Source organism: Dipodomys merriami, unplaced genomic scaffold (assembly GCF_024711535.1).
Source record: "Dipodomys merriami isolate MVZ:Mamm:240054 unplaced genomic scaffold, mDipMer1.0.p SCAF_5, whole genome shotgun sequence".
Classification (NCBI taxonomy): Eukaryota; Metazoa; Chordata; class Mammalia; order Rodentia; family Heteromyidae; genus Dipodomys; species Dipodomys merriami.
In genome coordinates, this window is record NW_027206068.1 from 61,962,568 (window position 1) to 61,984,769 (window position 22,202).

The window sequence follows — 22,202 nt, forward strand, 5'->3', positions numbered from 1 at the left end:
TCTCCTCCCATTTCCTTCTTTCAGGTTCTTTGTTTAAACTTTCTAATAATGTCACATAAGTGTCCATTAAGTATAGTAATGTCTTTATATCTAATAAGTACAATAATGATGGGAAATGTAGTAAGTTTAATATGAGCTGCCACTAATGCAGTTTACATGATTGTGTCAGCCAACACTACTATTTTGTATTTTGGTTGGTAGGAATGCAAAGTGATATGGTGCATATTTAGTGAAAATGTGCTATTATATGAGTAACATTGCATGAGTATATGTAAGAAACATGTTTGTAATTTCTCAGTGTAAATTTATGTTTTAATCTTATTTTTGCTATAATAAAATGTCTAGCAAAGATGTAATTCTTTCTCATCCTTTGATATTTGCAGATGGCTTGTTCAATCAGTATATCAGTCAACAAGAATACAAACCACGATGGAGTCAAATCATTCCCAAAAGCACCAAAGGTAAGTCATACCTTCTGGATTGTGATACTCTTTGTTTAGTGTCTTAGTTTTCAATTTTCTCAAGATAGCTGAAATGTTATAATACTCTATTACTAAAGAACAGGTTTCAAAGCCAATATAGTTTCCTTAACTGGATACCAAAACTAATTATAATATATAATTTATTTCCCCTGCTGGGGATTGAACCTCAGTGTCTTAGGTTAGCCCAACACTACCATTGAGTTATACCCACAGCCCTAGTTTGTCATATTTCAATTATCTTTGGTAGTCTTAATTTATTTCTATAACAGAAGGCCTGACAAGGTTATCAATTGTTTGTTCTTTGTTTACATAGAATATCATTAGAATACCATTATAACTTATTTCTATAGTGATCCCATGTGAAATTATAGGCTGTATTGCAATGTAATGTATTCCTGTAAAACATTATGTTCTTTAAAATTACTCAATAACCGTTACTGAGCCTCTGAGAAAAAATGGAGGGCAGACTGTTCTTTATAACCAAATATCAATAAAAGTTGTTTTAGTAATTTTAATAAAATTTGGTATGATTTAAGTCATTGAAGGCAATTATATTGAGGTTCATAGTGAGTTTGGAGCTTTAGTATTGGGACTTACGCTTCCTTCTTTAACATGTTGATCCTACATGGATTTGCTTTTAGTAGGAACTGTTATCAAAACTCAAATATGATTCACAGTTTAGTTTTCTTCATTAATCTGTTATTTTCAGCAGGGAAGTATTGTCTTCTGTACCTACTACTTTGCTATATAGTTAATATACAGTATAACTGTAGAAATATTTAAATGTACCTGTCCTCTAGATATTCAGATTTTTTTCCTTGCAATCTGCATATATTAGCAAAGCCATTTTTAGTTGTGGGAGTTTATCCTTGAAGGCATTAGCATTGGATAAGCATAGAAAAAAGTGCTTTTGAACTTATATAATTTTGTTAAATTGTTTTAAAGACAGGTATTTGCAAACATAGATTTAATTTGTAAAATACAAATAAAGTGACAATACTAAAGTGTATTCTTGATTTAAAAAAAGAATTATTCTGTGTGCTGACACTGGGTTTTCAACTTAGGTACTGCGTGCCTTCTCTGAACTTTTTTCTCAAGGCTGGAGCTCTAACATTTGAGCCACAGCTCCACTTGGGGTTTTTTTTGGTAGTTAACTGGGGACGAGAGTCTTTCAGCTTTCTTCACTGGACTGGCTTTGAACTGAGATCCTCAGATTTCAGCCTCTTGAGTAGCATGGATTATAAGAATAAGCCACAGCGCCTGCCTTTTTTTTTTTTTTTTTTTTAAATACCAATTCTGGGACTTGAACTCTGGGTCTCCAGTTCTCTCTTGTCATTTTCACTCAAGATTGCCACTCTTAAACACTGGAGCCACAGTTCCACTAAGGTATTTTACTGACTAATTGGAGAGTTCTCATCCAGTATTTTGGTGGCAAGTCAGAGATAAAAGTCTCATGCACTGTTGCCCCTGCTGGCTTCAAATTCTTTAGATTTCAGCTTCCTGAGTTACTAGGATTTCAAGTGTGAGCTACCAGTTCCTGGCCTCTTAGTTTGTTTTTGAATGTAGCAGTAGATAGGAAGAGAAGTACAAAGCTTAAGTGATAAGGAGCTGTATCTAACTATTAGAAAAGAAAAGGATTTAGCTACCATACACAGTAGAAATGAGAAGATGAGGGGGTATGTCTTGTGGTGAATGATAATGGTTCCATGAACTTCAATTCTTTTTTTTTTGCCTTTTTTTTTATTTAAATAAGTTTTTATTGTGAAAATACTGTACAGAGGGGTTACAATTACATGTGCAAGATAATGAGTACATTTCTTATCAAGCATTATAGCCTCCTCATTTGTTTCCCCTTCTCATCCCTTCCCATCCTCCCCCTCCACTCCCCCCCAATCTTCCTCCCCCCTGCCCCACCAAAGTTATAACGTTCGTTTTTCGACATAACGACTTGTATATCTCATTGTTGCAATGGGTCCACCTGTATCCCTATTTAAACGATTTGTTTTTTCCCTTCCCCTCCACAAATTATACCGACATCAAATACAGTGAAAGCAGGGGTTATACCATTGGGGAGGGACATAGAAAGCAACAAAGAAATAATCTTACATGTTAGAAACAATCACATGAAAGAAAAAAACATTTGAATACATATCTTAGGGTTCATTTCCCTAACATCAACTTATCTGACCTTTTCTGCTTGATTTAATTTTTTAATTTAGGAAATTTTATTGAAATTTTTTGTATTTATATACATTTAAAACAACAAATTTTTAAGAGTTCTGTAGCCTGAGGGCAATAAAGTTTAACACATAGCTAGCTAAGTTGTATTATCTAAGTTTGTGTAAATACAGTTGTATGATGTTGAACAGTGGCAAAATTTCTCAAAAAGTATCCTGATACCAAAAAAAAGGGGCATTTTTTCTCGTGAATAAAAAGTTGGATGTTGCCTGTTTTTCATAGGAGAAACTGAGAAGCTTATTATCCCAAGTGATAGGTTTCAGCTGATGAAAGATTCATAAAGAAAACTTTAGACTTTTTGGTTTTTGACCACATGAAATATGGTCAAAATCCTATAACTTTTGAATCATTAAAATGAAGTTATTTCTTCATTTATATAAGATTTAGTATAAAAACTATATATCATCCATGCATAACTGTTATTCCAGCATTAGCTAAGGCAGGAGGATTAAGAGCTTGAGGCCAGGTGGGCTGAAACTGAGAAGCTGCCTAAAAAAAATGGATGAAATAAAAATAATAATAAAACAAAATTAAAGTTTTATCCTTTAAGTTTGAAAAAACTTCTGATTATATTTAAACCTGCCTGTTAAGTTCTGTGTATAAATAAAAATTAAAGTGAAGTAAATCTTGAATTTTTTTTCAGTACTCAAGTAAATAGTTGATAAATGATGTATGATAGGTTATTTCTGAAAGATGGCTAAAGAAATACAGTAAGGAAATTATCATTAATGTAAGACTTCATAACATTTTAGTTTTCAACTGCCAGATTTATGAACCTTAAAACTACTCAGTATATAAAAGTTTATGTCAAGAATAGATAGTAGACCTTACTTGGTGTTTTTTTTTTATCTTTTTTTGCAATGTCAGTTTCAGTGTTTTATTCTGAAGTTTTTATTGAACTTACTGTTCATTAACAACAAAAAAGGCCAGATGCTGGTGGCTCGTGTTTATAATTCTAGATACTCAGAAGATTGAGATCTGGAGATTGTAGTTCAAAGTCATCCAGAACAAGAAAGTCCGTGAGACTAATGTCCAATTAACCACCAGAATGTTGGAAGTGGAGGTCAATAGTATAGAGTACTAGCCTTGGGCACAAAAGCTCAGGGACAGCATCTAATCCTTGATTTCAAGCACAGGTCTGGCACAAAAAAAGAAAGTAGCTTTGAATTGCATTAATTGCCTGAAAGCAATTGAAAGAAGGAAAAAGATAATTATTATTAACAAAAGTTTAAGATGTAATGTTTCTTTTATGAAATTCTTTATTTTAAAAGAAATTCCTTTATGAAGTTTGAAAGAACAAGTGAAGGTTTTAGTTTTTCTTTTTTTTTTAACCATAAGATTGAAGTTACTCTCCATGCTTAGTTATTTATTACTCTTGCAAGAGAAAATACTGTTTTGCTTCAGGTGATGGAGAAGATAACCGACCGGGAATGAGAGGTGGCCATCAGATGGTTATTGATGTTCAAACAGGTGAGAATCTTTTAAAATTATACTTTGTTTTCCAAGGTTTCAGTATAATCTAGAGATTTTATTTTACTTCTTCAGTAAATGCATGTAATACATGCTAACTCATACTAACCTATCTGCGTTTTAAAATATCAGGTAAAGATGATTATATTTCTTTCCTTTTATTATATAAGTTAAATGTTGGTTATAACCTAGTAGTAAAGGAAATAAGCACCAATATAGCCTAATCAAGCTGTGGCACTTGGTAAGAGAAGATACTGCTGAACAAGTGAAATTAGGTCCCCTAAAAAAAAATTTAATGTATGGCCTTTAATATACATGTGTGTACATGTGCATAACTTCTTTGTGTTGCGTTTTCCTGGAAAAATGTGTAACATTTTTAAATTTTAAGTGTACTTATGCTATATTATATACTGATGGAAATTATTGGAATGAAAGGAATAAGATATATTTTTAAAGAGAAAGAATATTAGTATTAGAATTAATTTATTATTAAATTTTAAACATCATTAATAAGCTTTTAAAAATTTGTCTTAGTTCATTATATTGCATTTTGTTTTCTTTTTAATCCATCCTGGGTTCCTAGAGTTCAGGAAAACTTAAATGCCATTATATTGGTACTTTATGGCAAGCTGTAATCTTGTAAATAATTCTAAGACTCTAGGATAGTTTTGTTTTTTATTTTAGAAATTTTACTGCATATAATGAAATATCTGCTTAACATTTTGCTTTTTTTGAGAGTAATAATCATTTTTGTTACATTATGCTAGTAGACAGTTTTAGGAATAAAAAATTGCCATTGCAGACTATTGTTGTGAAAGAATCACAAAAATTAAAATGTGGATATTAAATCATCTTGGCATGAATGTGTTTTCATAAAATTTTTTAGTAAGTAAGGAAGATTTTAAGTCAGGCACAGGTGGCTCAGTCTTTAATGCTACCTAGTTAGTAGCTTGAGATCTGAGAATCATGGTTTGAAACCAACCTGGGCAGAAAAGTCTGTGAGACTGTTATCTCCAATTAACAACCAAAAAGTTAGAAATGGTGCTATGGCTTAAGTGGTAGAGTACCAGTCTTGAATGAAAAAACGCAGTCAATGACCAGGCCCTGAGTTCAAGCATCTGTGCCAGAGTTATGTGTATTTTTTCATTTAAAATTAATAGCTAACATACAGTTAACATATGAGTTGGTTTGACAGTATTGTTAGGATCTCTTTGGAAAAAGTTTATTTCAAGTTATAGAAATATACTTTTCTGATTGTGGCCTGTCTTGAACTACTCTCTGTCCTAAATAAATATGCTTAGGGTTTAATTAATGATAGTTTTAGGCATTTTTTTTTCCTGCCTGTTAGTCTAGACTATAAATGTGAGCCAGATTTGTATACAAATTATTTTTTTCTCTTGGAAAATTTTAATACCTAACAAAAACATGCAAGAAAACATACGTTAATCAGTGTTTAGATTGTTCATGATAATAACATTTTCCCTCTTCAACAAGTAGTGGGATTTGTAATGCCTTCTTCCTTAGTCCTATAAGGAAATTTTTACTAAACCATTTTAAAAAACTTACTAATTATATACTGAAGGAAAGTACTTGTTTAAAAGGCTTTTATTTTCAAAACAAAATACACTTTTCTCAAATATGAAGATAAGTGTGGTGCTCTTTCTTTGCTTTTTGGTCAGTCATGGGGCTTGAACTCTAGGCCTGGGCACTGTCCCTCAGCTCTGCAGCTCAAGGTGAGTGCTGTACCATTTGAGCCACAGTGCCACTTCCAGTTTTATGGTGGTTTATTGGAGATACGTGTCTCACAGATGTTCCTGGCCAGGCTGGCTTTGAACCGCGATCCTCAGTTCTCAGCCTCCTGAGTAGCTAGGATTACAGGTGTGAGCCACTGGCTCCCAGCAGTGTGGTGCTCTTGTAACATTTAAAGTTCACCTTACCCAAGGGGCCAGAGAGGGGGAAATTATTGATCTAAGAAAAAAGTACTTGGTACATGTGGCTGCTTTTGCTCATGGGCTAGTGCTTTACCAACTGAGCCAGGCCTCCAACCCTGAAGGAAAATTTCAAAATGCTTACTGTGTTGTTTATGGGACAGTACCATATATGATAAAGTACATTCATGAGAAAGAAGAAAAACAGTTTCATTGTTGTTTTGAGACAGGTGCTTGATGTGTAGCTTAGCTAGCCTTGAACTCTTTGTCCTCCTGCCTTAGCCTCAGCCTCATTGCTGGAATTACAGTTGTGTACCACCTAGTTCTTCTGCATGCCTAGATGTTAGGTAGTCTATGTGAAGCCCACCCTCAGGGTGGGACAGCAAATGGCCCTGGCTGGCTGGAGGAGAAGCAAGCCTAAAATCTGGTACCTAAAACTGGCCTTCCAAGTACATGTAGTCATGTGTGCTTCCTTAGGCTTCCAAATTGACCAGTTAACCACCAGTCTCAAGGGAAAAGTGACTCTACTCCCTGTCATGTCTCTTACCAGAATTCCACCACAGATGTCTTTAGTCAGTTTGTTTCAGTTGTGTTCTTTTTGCATCAACCTGGACTTCAGTGTAACTGCCAGTTAAGACTGTGTGGCTTTATTTGTTGAGCGTTCCAGGGAAAATGAAAATGTAGGTAGTTGAGTTTCCAAAGTAGCTAGCCTAAGGGCAGCTATCTCACAATTATGGGTTGGGAAATGCAGTGCTTTTCCAGTACTAGTTGCTATGCTGATCTTAGGAGAGCCATGCATGTTTAAGCTGCTTTTTTGTTCTGTACCTATTTTCCATTGCTAATTTTTTGCATTGAGGTTCTCCTTCTTCTACCTCTACCTTCTGCCATTGTATAATGTGTTCTTATTCTCTGTTTTAATACCCAGAATTTCTGGATCTCAATTCTGTCCAGTATTGAACTTCTCTTAGTCACTTACCTTACTGAGGACTGTTCTCTAGTGGTTTTGATTCCAAACTGAGAAGCTGGAGAGTACTAATTGTTTCTAACGTGCCATCTTCAACATTCCTCTTTAGTCTTTTATATGCTATCCTAATTGGTTACTGTAGAAGGAAAGGAGAACTGTAAATATACTTTAAATTTTTAAAGAAAAATATTAAAATTTTGCTTATAAAGATTATATATGCTAAGCCAAATGTGCATCTCTATAATCCTGGTACTCAGGAGATGGAAATAGAAGAGTTACATTGCAGGATCAACCTTGACAGTGAGTTCTTGTCTCAAAAACTAACAAAACAGGGCTGAGAAGGTGGCTCAGTCGTAGAGTGCTTGCCTTGCATGCCTGAGGCCCTGGGTTTGATTCCTCAGCACCACATAAGCAAAAAAAAAAAAAGCCGGAAGTGGTGCTGTGGCTCAAGTGGTAGAGCGCTAGCCTTGAGCTGAAGAGCTGAGGGACAGCGCCCAGGCCCAGAGTTCAGGCCCCACAACTGGACCAAAACAAAAACAAAAACAAAAACTAACAAAATAGTCAGGGCATCAGTGGCTCATGTCTCTGTCATCCTAGCTTCTCAGAAGGCTGAGATCTGAGCATCATGATTGGATGCCAGCTTGGGCAAGAAGTTGGTGAAACTTTATCTTCAATTAGCTATCAAAAATGCTGGAAGTGAAGCTAGAAGTGGAACAGTGCTAGCCTTGAGCAAAAAAGCTCAGAGACAGTGCCCTGAATTCAAGTCCCTGGACTAGCACTACCAAGACCAAGACTAACACCAGAAAGAAATCCTACAAAAACACATTAGGTAGGTTTAGCAGTAAAGAATGACTTCCCCAAAGTAATGCTTGAAAAACCTGGACATTCTATCTTAGTAGTATTGGTGAGTTAAGACTAACATTGGGAAGCTAGATTTTTAGAGCAAGGGCCTTTTATCTATTGAAATTAGATACAATATTTTGTTTGTACATTTTTTTGAGAAAGCAATACATGATTTTACATTATCAGATAAATTAAGAATAGTCTTTAGTAAAACTAAAGAAAATTTATTGTATTTTATAGAATGTGGCTTATATTTCAAAGCAATTATTGGCTCCTAGTGTTTCATATATGTTTCATATATTTAATGATATTTTAAGTACTATTAAGTCTTTATGTATTATTAGTATTTTTTTTCTTTTTGCCAGTGATGGGGCTTGAACTCAGGGCCTGCGCACTGTCCCTGAGCTTCGTTTGCTTAAGGTTAGCACTCTGCAGTTTGAGCCACAGTACCACTTTGGGCTTTTTCTGTTTATGTGGTACTGAGGAACCAAACCCAGTCCCTAAATCTTTAATATTTAAAATTTAATAGTACGTAAATTTTATTTTCCTTTTTAGTTGATAGTTGTATGGGATTGGGTTTTTGTTTTTGCCATATTACTATTAGCCCTATGGATAGAGTAACCATAAAAATGCATGATAATATAAATGTTACTGTTAATTTTCAAAACTTTCTTCCATCCTTTAGGAATCATATCATGGTAGCAAAGGAATGTAAGTTGTTTGAACTACTGGATTTGTATGCTAGTTTTATTAATTATAATCCCTGAACCTGACACTTAACACTTAACATTCTTTATGAGCTGGATTTTAATTCTGAGTAATACAGTTGAATAGAGAGAAAAAAAAAGCATATCTATTTGTTACTACAAGGAACTTTGTTCAGTTAGAAATGTGTATATTGTACTAGGCAATTACTATTTTTTTATATTTATTTTTTGTCAGTTGTGGGGCTTGAACTCTGGGCCTGGGCACTGTCCCTCAGCTCTTCATGGCTAGTGCTCTTCCACTTTGAGCCATAGTACCACTTCTGGTTTTCTGGTAGTTAATTGGAGATAAGAGTCTCACAGACTTTTCCTATCTCAGCAGGCTTTGAATCATGATCCTCAAGTCTCAGCCTCCTAAGTAACTGGGATTACAGGCGTGACACCAGTGCCCAGCTACTATATAATTTTTAGTGAATTTTGGAAATCTGCAGTATAAGCCTTCTCCCCTTGGTCAAAATAAGTAATAAGACTTAAAGCAATACTCTTTTACTTGGTAACTGTGAAAGAAGTTGATGGGAGTTCTTTATCACTTGGAAGTTCCATTTTATAAATAACGGAACCTTAAACTATTTTTGTACCAATTGTATGAACATGCTGGCTTGCGCTGTGCACCATGTCTGTCTCTATGTGTGTCTTTCCTATACATGTGGTATCACAGTTTGTTTAACTTCCTTAAACTTTTACTTTTTTTTTTTGTTCAGTCAAGGGCTTGAGCTCAGGGCCCGAGTGCTGTCTATGAGTCTTTGACTTAAGCTAGCTCTATATCACTTTGAATCGCAGCTCCATTTCCAGTTTTCTGGTGGTTAATTGGAGATGAGATTCTCACAGATTTTCCTGCCTGGACTGGATTTAAACTGTGATCCTCAGGTGTCAGCCTCCTAAGTAGCTAGGATTTATAGACATGAGCCACCAGTGTCCAGCTTCCTTACACTTTTGAAGGAAATGTGTGAAGATCAGTTTTGATTGTTAATTACAATATATTCATGTAGGTATGTTTCTGAACTAAGATATAGCACGCATCTTTTCCTTTATATGACTGGTCATAAAGTACAACTTTTTAGCAAGGAAAGTAACTATTTGTGGAATTCTCCTAAAATCTTGAGCAATGTGGAGACAATTCAATTGGTAATCTGATGTGTCATGATAGTTTGTCATATCACCTTTAGGTTTTACCTGCCTGTCCTTTCAGAAGGATTTAAACTCTGTATCTAAATGTCCTTACAAATTTTCGAGTTTCATTTTCGTGTTTCATTTTCTTAATCTTTTTCCCCCTTCATTTTATTTGTATTCCTCTTATTGTTTGGTTAAATTTAGGATTAAGTTAATCTCATTCGCCAATTTGTTAGCCCTCTTTGATACTTGATTCATGACTAACTCTTTGGCTTAGGCTATGTCAGTACATAGCTGATGCATTCTGTACAGTTTTAGAGTGGGGGAAAAAACTGATTTAATTATGAAAATAGTGTGCCATCTTGTGGAGGTTTATTCAGTAAGCTCACTCATTTACTCCTTAGAATTAGAAGAATAGATAATGCAGCTGAGCACTTAAGAAGCCTTATTTTGCAAAATGTGAAGACAGCAAATTTGTCTTAGGATATCTACTTAAATTTTAGTGGGTATAAGATGTGTAGATTGATGTTACTGGTAGTAAGCGGCTTGAGGGGTTGTTTCTGGGGGCAAATTCTAATACCTTCTAATTGAACATAGGCTATTATTGGCATATCTCTTTTAATCCACCTAATTCCTTGAAGCCTCCTTTTCAATCAGGCCTATATGTTGCAAGTACATAGCTTAGCACCTCTGTTCAAGATCTTCTATAACTCCTTCAGTATCTGAAATCAGGTTCTAAGTCCTTATCTTACAGTTTGACTACCTGGCCATTGTGTGTCTTCTTAACTTCATACCTGCCTATTACTTATATGTTCTCTTCAGTGGCATTTATTCAGCACACAGTTAAATCACTTTACCTGCAATCTTAATTTGCACCATAGGTTTATAAGATAGATAGCATATCACATTTTAGAAATTAAGAAGCTAGTGGTTAAAGACCTTTGGGCTTCACGCATCTGTAATAATAGGATTGTAGCTGAGATGTGACTGACTTTAGAAGCCATGTCTTTTAAACTTTTATGATGGTTTTTTTTTCTGTTCCTTTTATTTTTCTTTCTTTTTTTTTTTTTAAAAAAATGTGCTTGAGTGTCCTCTTTTCTGTACTCCATTCTGCCTGCCAGAACATAAAATCACATGATATATAGGATAAATACTATGGTCACCACAAACCTTTCTTGAATCCCTTCAACCAGATATACTCTATATTTTTAAACCCTAGTGCTTTTTTACCTTTCTACAGTACTACCCAGTAAATGATAATTTGTGTATTTCTTTTATATTCTTGACTAGATTGTAAGTTCTTTGAAAATAGGGCTAAGGTCATTTTTGTTTTCACTCCCTAAAGTGCTTTGCCAATTCAAATTAGTATGCAAAAAAATATTGAACAGATACTGCTTCAGTGTTGAAAGAGGCACATAACCACAGTAGCCTTTTTCCTTTAAGAAAAAAAATAGAGACTCAAACTTGTTTTAAAAGGCATGGGGTCTGTAGAAAAGGTTGTTACTTGAAGATGATTTTACTGCCTCAAGATAATATATGGATTATTGTAGAACCTGTATCTATGAGAATGGTTTTCTATTAATTTCAGTATACTAGTCTGCTGCACAGATAAATAATTTCTTCTTTCTCTTTTCTACTTTTTTCTCTCTACAGTTCTCTTCAGTTATTTACACAATTTTTAAAGACCTTATCTTTTATCCATGAATTACCATATTTTCTGGTGTTTGTTTCTAGATAATAATTTTATTTTTCAGTGATTTTAATATTAGATTATTTAAATTTTTGTTAGATATTTTCATTCAGGTACAGCAAAAGGTCCAATTTCTACCCAATTCATTTAACTTTAATATTAAACTTGGACTAAAACCACAAAGCTTTCATGGACAGGAATGACATCTTGGCTTAATTCTGTTGAGATGCTTGCTCTGTGCCAGATTTTATTTTGCTCAGCTATCAATGAGGCTGTTGTGGAAATGTGGGTTTTCTTTGCTGTGAGAATTTATGTGTACAAAGAGACCTGCTTTTGAGAAAGAACATTGAGAACCCAGAGCCCAAGATTCGGAAGGGTTATTATAGTTAATGAACCAGGATAACCTTATCCAAAGGGTGCCCAGAAACACTACAAAACAAAAGGTCAATTGCTATTGCTATTTTAGTTATATGCCTCTTTTCTTTTCTAGGTTTTAGAATTTAGTGAGGCCTTGACAAATACTTTTAAACTACATGGGGGTTTTTTTTGGCCGGGGAGGGGGGTGCTTTTTTTTTTGTAATTATGTCTCTGGACATAATTGTGTCATTTGGGAAGCAGAATGTTACAGTCAATGGCTTTGTTTTAGTTTTGAGAGATAGTTTTTTTAGTAGTTTAAAAGAATTGGCATTATTTCAAATTATAGTGTCATAGATTCTTGGCACTAAATTAGACAAGAAATCAGATCAAATAATCGTATTTGTATTATATCTTGGTACTTCAGAACTACAAAGTTTTTTATATTTGCATATTTTAAAGGTAGAAACATGTTAGTGCTTGATAGCGCTCAGGATGTTTTTGTGTAACTTAGAGCTGAAAAACTGTACTACACTTAAAGTTTGTAAGTTTAAAAAAAAAATTAAGATCCAGGGAGGTTAAGTAACCTATATTGGTCACCAACTGTGTTAGTTACATTTCACTATGACCAAACACCTGAGAAAACAACATAGGGGAAGGAAGGATTTATTTTGGCTCATGGTTTGAGAGGTTGCAGTCTCCCTTGGTAAAGAGGGTCTGGTGAAGCAACTTTTATCATGGCAGCCTGGCAGGGGGATCAGTGAGAGGGAAGGATGGAGGGAGGAGGAAGAAAATGGGAGCCGAAGATACAACCCCCATTGATACATCCTAAGTGAATCTTTCCACTAGTGCTACCAGCTAGAGATCAAGCCTTCAATAATAAACCTGTTGGGATGTTTCATATTTAAACCATGATACCCAGTTAGCACTAGAAGTCAGTTCTGCTCTTGTGGGCTTTCTTGTTCAGAGAAATTAGGCATTGTTTTGGTTTCCCCAAGTTATTTGAGGAATAGAGTGGACTTACTTAGAAAATTCACTGAGGAGTTTGAAACTACATGAAAATATGCAAAAATCTCTTAGAATACTGCTTGCCTCTGAATGGCAGCTGGTTTCTTAGTGCTAACAGTATTTTTGCATGATTTTTGAATTGTAAACTTTCACAAACATAAATGATAGTTGCCATATGTACAAACTTAGGATATATTACTTCTGAGAGTCAAAATAATGACTTTCATTTTCCTGCAGTGTTTTACTAACTTGTGTTAGGTAAAACTTGTGTGCTTGTGTACCCAATAGTCATAAGATATTTACAAAGGGATAAAAATACAGAAACTAAAGACATTATCATTGTATAAGAAAGGACAGAATCTTTTTTTCTTTTTCTTTTTTTCTTTTTGGGGGGGGGGGGGGTGTCTGGTCCTGGAGCCTGAACTCTGAGCCTGGGCGCTGTCCCTCAGCTCTTCAGCTCAAGGCTAGCGCTCTACCACTTGAGCCACAGCGCCACTTCCAGCTTTTTTCTTTTTGTTTATGTGGTGCTGAGGAATTGATCCCAGGGCCTCATGCGCTCTACCACTGAGCCACCTTCCCAGCCCCCAGAATCTTTTTTTCAATCAATGTTAAAGTCCATAAATGGAAAGAGACCTTTCAGAGTGAGAAGAAATCAAATTCTTAAGGTATCTGGAAAGACTTAATGGTTAATGTTTTCTTTTTTGGGGGGTGGGAGGGGTTGGTTGTGGGGCCTGAACTCTGGGTCTGGGCGCTCTCCTCAGCTCTTCAGCTCAAGGTTAATGCTCTACCACTTGAGCCACAGTGCCACTTCTGGCTTTTAAAGAGTTAAACCTAGCACAATATAGTTAAATTTCTCTCAATTTTCAGCTTTGTTGTTTTGGTTGGTTGTGGAGCTTGGACTCTTGGCCTGGGAGCTGTCCTTGAGCTACCACTTTGAGCCACAGCTCCAGTTCCAGTTTTCTGGGGGTTAATTGAAGATAGACTCACAGACTTTCCTGCCTGGGCTGCCTTTGAATCGTGATCCTCAGGTCTCAGCCTCCTGAGTAGCTAGGATTACAGGCATGAGCCACTGGCTCCTTGAAGCTTTTTTTTTTTTTTTAAGATACATAACTTCATTTTATAGCTAGTTTTGGCCATTCTTGTTAATACTGCAATAGAGAGAAATCACCTTTAATGTGGCTAATTTTATTCAGTAATAGGTAGATGTCTTTGTATTACAGTTTTACACTGTCAATTACTCTAAAGATCTTTTTTTAACATATATAATTGAACAAATTCTTGTAGATATTATTGTTTTTTTATTTTTTGGTAGTAGTGAGGTTTGACTCAGAACCTTGTACTTAGGAGGCAGGTGCTTTACACTTGAACCATGCCACTAGCCTCATAGATCTTTAGTGGCTAAAATGTGGCTCTATTAAGAGGCAGGCAAATGTAAAGTTTTCATGATCTAACACAGAAACTCCAAACTTAACTGCATATCAGATTCATCTGGGGTACTTGAAATATTCAGGCTTTTAAAAAAATATTTTCTAAATAACTATGGAGTCAGAATCGTAGGGAATATGACCTAGTGATAATATTATAAAAATAAATGTCCAAAAATATGTTTCTGAGGCAGTCATAGCAGTCTGGTACACGTTTTAGAAAGTTAATTTTTTTTTAGTGATACTAGGATTTGAACTTAGGGCCACACACTAATGCTTTCCAACTTAAGGTATGTCCGAGCTCTTTTTGTTTTTCAGATAGGGTCTTGAGGGGGCCAGTCTCTGACTGCAGTCTTCCAACTATGGCCTTCTACATAGCTGCAGTTAGGGATTTGAGCCCTATGCTTGGCAAAGGGTACTTTCTTAAATGATCTTTAAACAACTAGTTAGGTCTGATGCTTATAGTTCTGTCCTTAAATGTGTGTGTGTGTGTCTGTGTCATTGTCTGTGTCTGTGTCTGTGTCTGTCTGCATGTGTGTGTTTTAACATATTTTTTCTGATTTTCATAGAGACTGTTTATTTGTTTGGTGGCTGGGATGGAACACAAGATCTAGCTGACTTCTGGGCATACAGTGTGAAGGAGAACCAGTGGACATGTATCTCTAGAGATACTGAAAAAGAGGCAAGTTTGGAATTTTTTGTACATCTGTATTGCATTAGGAGAATAGGTTCATATTTCTTTTTCTGAATGATTTCTTCTTACTTTATAGCAGTACTAGCAAAAGAATTTGTGATAACCAGGTTTGATTTAAGCACTTCAACATTTCCACTTTTTATAATTTTTTCTTTTTTATAGTTATTATTAAGCAGTACAAAGGGATTACAGTTTCCTAAGTCAGGTAATGGGTACAGTGCTTCTTGAGCAATGTCACCCTTTCTTTTGCTTTCCTCCATTTTCCCCATCCTTTGCCTTCTCATAAGTTGCATAGTTCATTTTTACAGTGTATATTGAATACCATAACTATCTTTTTGACCTTCTTCCTTCTATTTCTGTGTCCCTCCACTGCCCCTCCCCCCCAAAAAAAGACAAAGAAAAAAAGAACCACAAAAACAACACCATATTTCTGCTTCTGAGGTTTGTCAACTATTGGCATACAAGTAAATCTTTATAAAGATAAATGGATATTTTATGATAGTTTTTCAAATACTTTCGCTAACAAGTAATTTGTATAATTTAATGCTTTATCCTAAAAGTAGAATTGTGTAACTGTCTTTTTCTGAGGTCCCTATTGCTTTTATTCTTGTTTTCAATATTCTATTCTTTTTTCTTTTGATATGCTAGAGATGGAACCCAGAGCCTATGCTTACTAGGCAAGTGTATTACCACTAAGCTTAACTCTTCCTTCCACCATCTTAATCTTATTTCCTCTGGAAAAAACATGCTTTCGATGTCCTAGCCCATCACTTTCTCACTATTTTGGCCTTTCACTATTTTACTGTTCAGAAATGTCCTGCCTAACAGTATTTCAGTCAACAATGTGCCATATACTTCATAATACTATAAGTCATATTGCTTAGTGAGTGACATCATTGGACATCTTAGTTGTATAAGTATTATTTATAAATGTATACTCTTCGTGATATTCGCACAGTGATTAAATTACCTACCAGTGCATTGCCTAGAATGTAACATCATTATTCAGCTGTTCACAACACTATATCAACTTTCATATATGATGTATATTTTAATTAATTTTTATGTATGTATATATAAATATTTTGATATGGAAGAAGGTGGCTTGGGTTTTTAATTAAACAAATACATGAATAAAGCAAATAATAGTTCATTACTTTCCCCCCAAATCTTTATGGAACCTTTGTGTGTCTTTCATCTAAGCTGCTACAGATTGTAAATTAAAACTTAAAGTACATCCAAACAAGCTGAAGGTGAATATGGAAAGAAAGACCTAATTCAACCAACTGACTTTTTTTATTTAGGAAGGGTCAGATCTGGTGGTGTGGAATTCAGTTGGATTATTTCTTACTCAGTTCCAGTGGTTAATTGTTGGGGTAATTGTTATTTTTTTTCAAAAAGATACTGAAATTCTTGATTTCTTTTTCTTACCCTAAATAAGTATGTAAGAATTGGCTGTTTTTAATATTGAAGTACCAGCTTTCCCATCAAATTTGTTACTGTCTCACTAGTGAGCAGAAATGGTGTAGCCAAGTCCAATTAGTGTTGGTACCGCTAAAGGGAACAGATACAAAGAAGTGGGAATAGTGAATATAAGTAGTTTTTCTCAGTTTCTTTTGCTTAGAGTAAAAGCCCTAAATTTTTCATCAAAGTTTGGTTTTCACTTACTTTTTCAGACTTGTCACCTGACTTTATATACTGCTTGTCCATTTCTGGAATTACTCAACTTCTCACTTGTCTCATTTGGCAGTATTTTCCTTGTTGGAGATAAATAGAGGATCTCCCCACTAGCTTTTTTTTTTTTTTTTTGGTCAGTCGTGGGGCTTGAACTCTGGGCCTGGGCGCTGACCCTCAGCTCTTCAGCTCAAGAGCCACAGCGCCACTTCTGGCTTTATTCTGCTTATGTGGTGCTGGGGAATCGAACCCAGGGCCTCATGAATGCAAGGCAAGCACTCTACCACTGAGCCACCTTCCCAGCCCCCCCACTAGCTTTTTTACCTAGTAAATTACTTTCCTGTTTTTTAAAACTCAGTTCAGACTTCACTTCTTTCTGAAGTCTTTCTTGACTTCCATAAGCTGAATGGAAAACTTCTATTCCCACTACCTTCCTTTTTTTTGTAACATTGAGTTTCAGTCCTGAGAAAATTAAGTTTGAAATGGAACAAAATTAAGCTTAAATTTTTTTTCTCTATTTTCTGGGGGAAAAGTTTAAAATGGATATTTCATCTTTACATCTTGATAATACTTGCCATTGTGGGGCCAGGCACAAATGGCTCACTCTTGTTATACTAGCTGCTCGGGAGACTGAGATCTGAGGATTGTGTTTCGAACCCAACATGGGCAACAAGGTCCTTAAAACTCTTATTTCCAATTAAGCATCAAAAAAGCCAGAAGTGGAGCTGTGGCTCAACTTGTAGAGTTGTATAATGCTCAAGGGACAACACCCAAATCCTGAATGTAAGCCCTAGTACAAGACAGATGCACACACACACATGCACGCACACGTGCACACACACACACACACACACACTGTAAATATCTGAGTCTGAGGCCCTCTTTATGGAAATAATTTAAATGATAATTTTAATTCTTTAGTAGATCTAATTAACTTGTATTTCCCCTTTAATAAAAAATTGAACCAACTGGTTAATTTCCTCTATTTTTAAGTGTTTTCAATTTTACCAGTTTTTATTAACTTTTTTCTTAAGGTATAATATATATATATATATATGTTATAATAGTATTCCTAATTTAGCTGACAAGACATTTTGTTACTACTTAAGTTTTCAAATTCCATCCTCTAGAAAATAGGGCATGGATTTTGTTACTGTTTTGTTTTCTGTTTTTGTTTTTGAAATTATTTAATTATGAAATTATTTAATTATGTAATTCTAAATAAACTTGCTGGTGAAATCTTGACAAAACCTTTAAAAATGTTAAAGATAGTAATTTATATTAACTCTAAACATAAGTTCATCAGCTTCATATCTGAATTACTGATACTAGGCCTGGAGATGTAGCTCAAATAGAGCACTTCCTAACATTCACAAGCTGGTTTTGATTCCTAGTAACACACAAAATAACCCAACATGAATTAATAACACTGTCTAATAATCTTTTATTTAAAAGCAAATTTGTTCTGTTGCATTCCTTTTTTTAGAATACTGCTTTTTTCGTGTGTTCTGTCTTGTTCTAGATACCAATAGTGATTTTTTTTGTCCGGCAGAACAGTCTTATTCATCAGACTTCCTGTTTCCTGTGCTTCAGTTTCATTATTTCTTTAGTAGGATCTTAGCACATTAGTCACAATCACCTACAAAAATACAACTATTTTTCCTTTTTATCAAAACTTACTTGCAAAAGTGAGAATATAGTTCCACTTTTGGTGTTTTGGTGATTAATTGGAGATAAGAGCCTTACAGACTTTTATGACTTCCTGACTTTCCTGGCTGTCTTTGAACTGTGATTCTCAGACTTCAGCCTCCAGAGTAGATAGGATTACAGATGTAAGCCATTGGCACCTTGCTCATAAAAACTTTTTTTTTTTTTTTGGTTGATCATAGGGCTTGAACTCTGAGCCTGTGTGCTGTCCCTCAGCTCTTCAGCTTAAGACAAGTGCTTTACCACTTGAGCCACAACACCACTTCCAATTTTCTGGTGGTTTATTGGAGATAAGAGGCTCATGGAGTTTCCTGCCCAGGCTGGCTTTGAACTGCGGTCCTAAGATTTCAGCCTCCTTAGTAGCTAGGAGTGTGAGCCACTGGCACCTGGCTACAAATACTTTCTTCTACCTCTTTTTTACTTTATTATGACAATTACAAAAATGTTTTTAAAGACTAAAAATATCTTAAACAAATAGGGAATTTAGTTTAATACACAGATGACTAAAATATAATGGGGTATATAATAGAAGCCATATGGATATTATAAGCAGATGCCACAGGGTCCAAGTTTGTTCATCTCATCTTCCCTCAAAGGCTTTAAATATTTCTAGGGTAAAATTAACATCTCCTACTGCTTTTGTTTTCTTTAAAAATTTAAGTCTAGTGTTGGACCCACATTATTGATTTCATTTGAGTTCTGAGCAAATCTTTTAATGAAAGGTAACCCCCCAAAAAATAGAGTTTAATTTTATTGTTTGTTCTTTGACTCCCTACCCATTTTTCTTTTCCACAGAATGGTCCTAGTGCTAGATCATGTCATAAAATGTGCATTGACATTCAACGGAGGCAAATCTACACATTGGGACGTTACTTGGATTCCTCTGTGAGGAACAGCAAATCTCTGAAAAGTGATTTCTATCGTTATGACATTGACACAAACACATGGATGCTACTAAGTGAAGATACTGCTGCTGATGGCGGGCCAAAATTGGTCTTTGATCATCAGGTTTGTGCTATCATATCCAGTTCTGCATTGAGCAAGTGTCTTGCCTGAGCCACCAGCACCAGCTTTCACAATTGATTTGTAAATGAACTATGGCATAATTCAAAGAAAATTAAATTTATAATGCATGAAAGGAAACAGAAGCCTTCACACTATAGAAGTCAGTCTAGAGACAGATTATTTACAAATGTCTTTTTATTTTACTGTTTTGAAATTATATAATTTGAAGAGTTTTATAAAGTACATTCAGGGATGAATAGCTGCAACAGTCTTGCATATCTGCTCTCTTATTAAACAAGTAACATTATTAGGATGCTTTCCTAGAGTAGAAAGAATTTTCCTGTAAATAGGATGAAAAGAAGGATTTGATTGCCATTCACTTATATACTCTGTTCAGTATTAAATCAACACATCATATATCTTTTGTTGATTTGGGGAAAAGTTATTTCGTGTCAAGAAAACAGTTTCTTAACATATTTAACTTGGATTAGAAGCCTCAAAAGATACTTAGAAATCTATCCTGAATCTCTGTCATGAAGAGAGCTGGATTGTGGTATGGGTATATAATAACTAGAGCATGATATTTAAGGTCATGAAGGACTTATGGACAAAGTTCAGTTGGTGTTTTTGAAAATGTAAAACTACACACATTGGCTTAATTCTTGTAGATATGATTAGAATAAACTAAAACTAATAATGCATTCTCTTTTTCTGGTAGATGTGTATGGACTCAGAAAAACACATGATCTACACCTTTGGTGGCAGAATTTTGACATGTAACGGCAGTGTAGATGACAGCAGAGCCAGTGAACCACAATTCAGTGGCCTGTTTGCTTTCAACTGTCAGTGTCAGACCTGGAAACTTCTTCGAGAGGATTCTTGTAATGCAGGGCCAGAGGACATCCAGTCTCGGATAGGACACTGCATGCTGTTTCACTCAGTAAGAATATACATTGGAGTATGTTGTTTTGTCATGTGTATCTTTATAGGAAAAGAAATGGTAAGATAGTTTTCAGTAAGGGATCAACGCATTTCACTAGAAGTAAATGAGTAGTGCAGCAGTGACAGAGAAAAAGGAAACTTTAACAGTGAATTGTTTGCTCTTTGAGACTCTTACTAACCTAATAGTTCCAAACTAGTTATTACCTGAATAATAATCTAGACAGCTTTATGAAGACCTTGATTGTTTATCCAGGTAGTGGGTAGCTTATTGCACTTTCTAACAACTTTTTATTTACTGATTTTACTTAGCAGTTTAGGACAGTTTTTTAATCTGTTACTTTCCCCTTTGCCTATTCTCTATTAAGCACACAGAATTAAGAATTAATTCTGGCTGGGCATCGGTGGCTCATACCTTAATCCTAGCTACTCAGGAGGCTGAGATCAGAAGATCGCAGTTCAAAGCCAGCCCAGGCAGGAAACTCCTGTGAGACTCTTACCTCCAGTAAATGACTCAGAAAACCACAAGTGGCGCTGTGGCTCAAGTGGTAGAGTGCTTGTCTTGAGCTAAAGAGCTGAGGGACAGTACCCAGGCCCAGAGTTCCAGCCCCAGAACAACCAAGAAAAAAAAAAGAATTCTATTGAATTAGAATTAAAGTTTCCAAAACCAACATAAAGTCTTTGCTTTACCTATTTCAAGTGTTTTAATGCAGTCTGAGACTTTTGTGAGCACAGCTGTTTAAAACAGTTTTATAAAACATTTTACAGCTTCCCCTTAATGTGTGCTTTAAATATGTTCTCTCTATTGCAGTAAAAAGAATAATAAGTTTCTGTGTATTCATCTATCAGTTTCAACAATAATTATAATCTGCTCATTTTTCATACATTTACTGTCCTTTGGTATTTCTTTGATGTTTGTAAGTTTATTCTTAAGTTGCATTGTGCTAAGAGTATTTTAAAGTAAATCTCCACTCTTAATAAATTGGTCTTACAGTGTCTGTGGCTTCTGCATATACAGAATCTACTGACTAGGAATTAAAGTACCAAAAAGTTTTTGTCTACAGTGGACAATGTGTAGTCATTTTTGTCTTTATTCCCTAAATCATACTGTACAACTATGTAGCATATACCTTATCAAATTATGCAACAGGAAGTGTTTAGGTTATATGCAAATATGCCATTTTATATAAGGGACTTAAACATCCTCATGAGCACCTAGAACTAATACTGTGCCTATATTGAAGGACAACTATATTACCTTAACAAACATTTTTAAAAATAAAATTTTATTACATCTAACCAAAATAAAAAATTCTTAATATTAAGTAATACTGTCTGCTCTTGTTTTTTCCTAATACAGAAAATAAATTTTCAAGGCAAGCACTTAACCACTGAACCAACTTTCCGGCCCAGAAAATAAATTTTCAGAGTTGGTTTGTTCTAACCAGGATTTCCTTCTTCCCCCCCAAAATGAAATCTATATACTGCATTAGCTCTTAAATTTCTTGTAATCTGCAACACTAATCTCCCACACTATTTTTTCTCTCATGCACAACTTATTTACTTGTTTAAAGAATCTGAGTCATTTGTACATTCTCACTTTGGCTGATTTTATCTTCATAGTGTCATTTAGTATATTCTTCTATCTTTCATACTTTCTACTACCTAGTGGTTACATGCAGAGGCTTGATTTTAGATTCAGCATCCTTTTTGGCAAGGCTAAGATAGAACATGCAAGAATACTTCATAAATATTCTGAGTTTAAAAATACCAATAAGTGCCAGGTACTGGTGGCTCACATCTATAATCCTAGCTACCCCGGAGGCTGAGATCACAGCATCACAGTTCAAAGCCAGCCTGGGCAGGAAAGTCCATGAGACTCTTATCTCCAATTAACTACCAGAAAAC

At 35.1% G+C, this 22,202-nt stretch overlaps 1 protein-coding gene and 1 non-coding gene across 7 annotated transcripts in view; one reads left to right on the plus strand and one right to left on the minus strand.

Moving 5' to 3' along the window:
- Positions 1-22,202, plus strand: part of Mkln1 (muskelin 1) — a 278,155-nt gene that overhangs the window by 213,823 nt on the left and 42,130 nt on the right. For all 6 annotated transcript variants that reach the window (XM_069996783.1, XM_069996785.1, XM_069996784.1 and 3 more), the window contains 5 exons: positions 384-461; positions 4,125-4,190; positions 14,845-14,957; positions 19,146-19,358; positions 20,074-20,295. In XM_069996783.1, the coding sequence (XP_069852884.1) occupies positions 384-461; positions 4,125-4,190; positions 14,845-14,957; positions 19,146-19,358; positions 20,074-20,295 (692 nt within the window). The remainder of the gene's footprint in view (positions 1-383; positions 462-4,124; positions 4,191-14,844; positions 14,958-19,145; positions 19,359-20,073; positions 20,296-22,202) is intronic.
- Positions 4,224-4,300, minus strand: LOC138810256 (small nucleolar RNA SNORD45). The gene has a single exon (XR_011367064.1). It is a non-coding gene; the product is annotated as a small nucleolar RNA SNORD45 (small nucleolar RNA).